The 1,994-nt window shown below is 40.6% G+C and overlaps 1 protein-coding gene across 1 annotated transcript; it reads left to right on the top strand.

Annotated features, from left to right (window-relative positions):
- The first annotated feature begins 1,033 nt into the window (after positions 1 to 1,033).
- LOC120364701 (translation machinery-associated protein 7-like) lies at positions 1,034 to 1,228 on the top strand. The gene has a single exon (XM_039471520.2). The coding sequence runs from the start codon at positions 1,034 to 1,036 to the stop codon at positions 1,226 to 1,228; it is 195 nt and encodes a 64-aa protein (XP_039327454.1).
- Positions 1,229 to 1,994: the final 766 nt, after the last annotated feature.

The following is a 1,994-nucleotide window of genomic DNA, read 5'->3' as shown; positions in this document are numbered from 1 at the left end:
GGAGCCAATGATACAAAGTAAATGTTACTTTATCCTGCCTTCAAGGGGTTTGAAGTCTAATGAGAAAACAGGATTTAAATCTATCATTTCCATAGTGAGTTTTTTGGTAAAGAAGAGGTATAGAGGGGCACTACGGGCACTTGGACAAGTGCTTCATTCAGCAAATGTTTCAACAGAAGATATTTACCAGGCAGAAGGAAGAAAGGAAAGGGATTAAAGGTAGAGGTATGTGGAATACTGACAGGCCTTATGCAGAATTATAGCTTTCAAATGATTGCACTCACCTGTGTTTTTGTTGTTTGTTTGTTTGTTTGTTTGTTTGTTTGCTTTTGAGACAGAGTTTCGCTGTTGTTACCCAGGCTGGAGTGCAATGGTGCGATCTCGGCTCACCGCAACCTCCGCCTCCTGGGTCCAGGCAATTCTCCTGCCTCAGCCTCCTGAGTAGCTGGGATTACAGGTACGCACCACCATGCCCAGCTAATTTTTTGTATTTTTAGTAGAGACGGGGTTTCACTATGTTGACCAGGATGGTCTCGATCTCTTGACCTCCTGATCCACCCGCCTCGGCCTCCCAAAGTGCTGGGATTACAGGCTTGAGCCACCGCGCCCAGCTCACCTGTGTTCTTATTCAAATCTTTCCACAAAATATTTTAGCAAGTTGCACCAGGCGCCTTAAGACATGTGTATATCCCTTTACTAAGAAATTCCAGGCCTAGGAATCAGAGATGCTGCCAGAAACTTAACATAAACTTACAGGAAATTTCATTATTTGCAACCATGAAAAACCTGAAACAACCTACACATTCAACAGTAGCATAAGAATTAAGTAAGTTATGGTACATCCAAGCCATGTGATTTTATGGATTCCTTGTTTTAAAAAGATCATATTTTAAAAGAATATTTCAAAGTAAGCAAAATGACTATAACAGCTTTGAAATGATATGCAATGTTTGTTCATTATCATCCTAATTGTGTAATAAAAGAATGAAAAAGTAGTCCAGTGGCAGGGTCTGAGGAAGGGGTGGCAGGTGCCATGTCCATCCAGGAAGGTGGCAAGAAGAAGCCCCTGAAACAGCCCAAGAAGCAGGCCAAGGAGATGGATGAGGAAGATAAGGCTTTCAAGCAGAAACAAAAAGAAGAGCAGGAGAAACCTGAGGAGCTAAAAGCGAAGGCCAAGGGGCAGGGGCCCCTGGCCACAGGTGGACTTAAGAAATCTGGCAAAAAGTAAGCTGTTCCTTGTCCCTGAGGAGATGGTGGTCCTTTATTTCATCTTTATTTAAACATCTGTATTCCCTGCCATAACATCTTTTGCCACCGATAGCTGGAATTAAGTGTTGTCTTGGAGCTGTTGTACATTTAAGAATAAACTTTTGTTAAAAAAAAAAAATTAAAAAGTAGTTCTCAATATTGGGTGTAATTTTCACTCATATCCTACTTTTCTAAAGTTCTTTCTTGTTTGAGACATAACAGACAACAAAAGGGTGGAGTTTCTCCTTGTTCTATGTAAAATAAAAAGAACTGGCTTTTGTTTCCTTCCCTCCTGGGTTTGCAAATCACATTCAGCTGGCTAGGAACGGAAGAAAAGCCAGGTGAAGAATGGAAGAGAAAGGAGACGTCCAAAATTGGACATTTCCCTGGGAGAGGAGAACAAGTATGATGGGAGCGAGTGTGTAGGGACAGGCCAGGAAGGGTGGCTGCTGTGTTAAGAATAAGGAACTGGCATTGAATAGTTGAGAGCAGTACATAAACACATATATGATAGTTCAGTATAAGAAATGTCACAATGCAATACATGATTAACTGCCAAATAAATAGTACTATAGACAGTACATATTATAATAGTTCAGAGGAATTTGGTGGAGAAAGCCATCATATGTCAGATACATATATGTGACCATATATTATTGAAGATATTCATCCTCTAAAATCTCCTGTTAGCAATCTTTGTTAGAGGGTGTTATTGTATAGGGCTGGATTCTCTTGGCTTTACTTTC

This window comes from Saimiri boliviensis, chromosome 6 (genome assembly GCF_048565385.1).
Source record: "Saimiri boliviensis isolate mSaiBol1 chromosome 6, mSaiBol1.pri, whole genome shotgun sequence".
Classification (NCBI taxonomy): Eukaryota; Metazoa; Chordata; class Mammalia; order Primates; family Cebidae; genus Saimiri; species Saimiri boliviensis.
The sequence above is the reverse complement of the archived record's forward strand: the minus strand, read 5'-3'. Positions and strand labels throughout refer to the sequence as shown.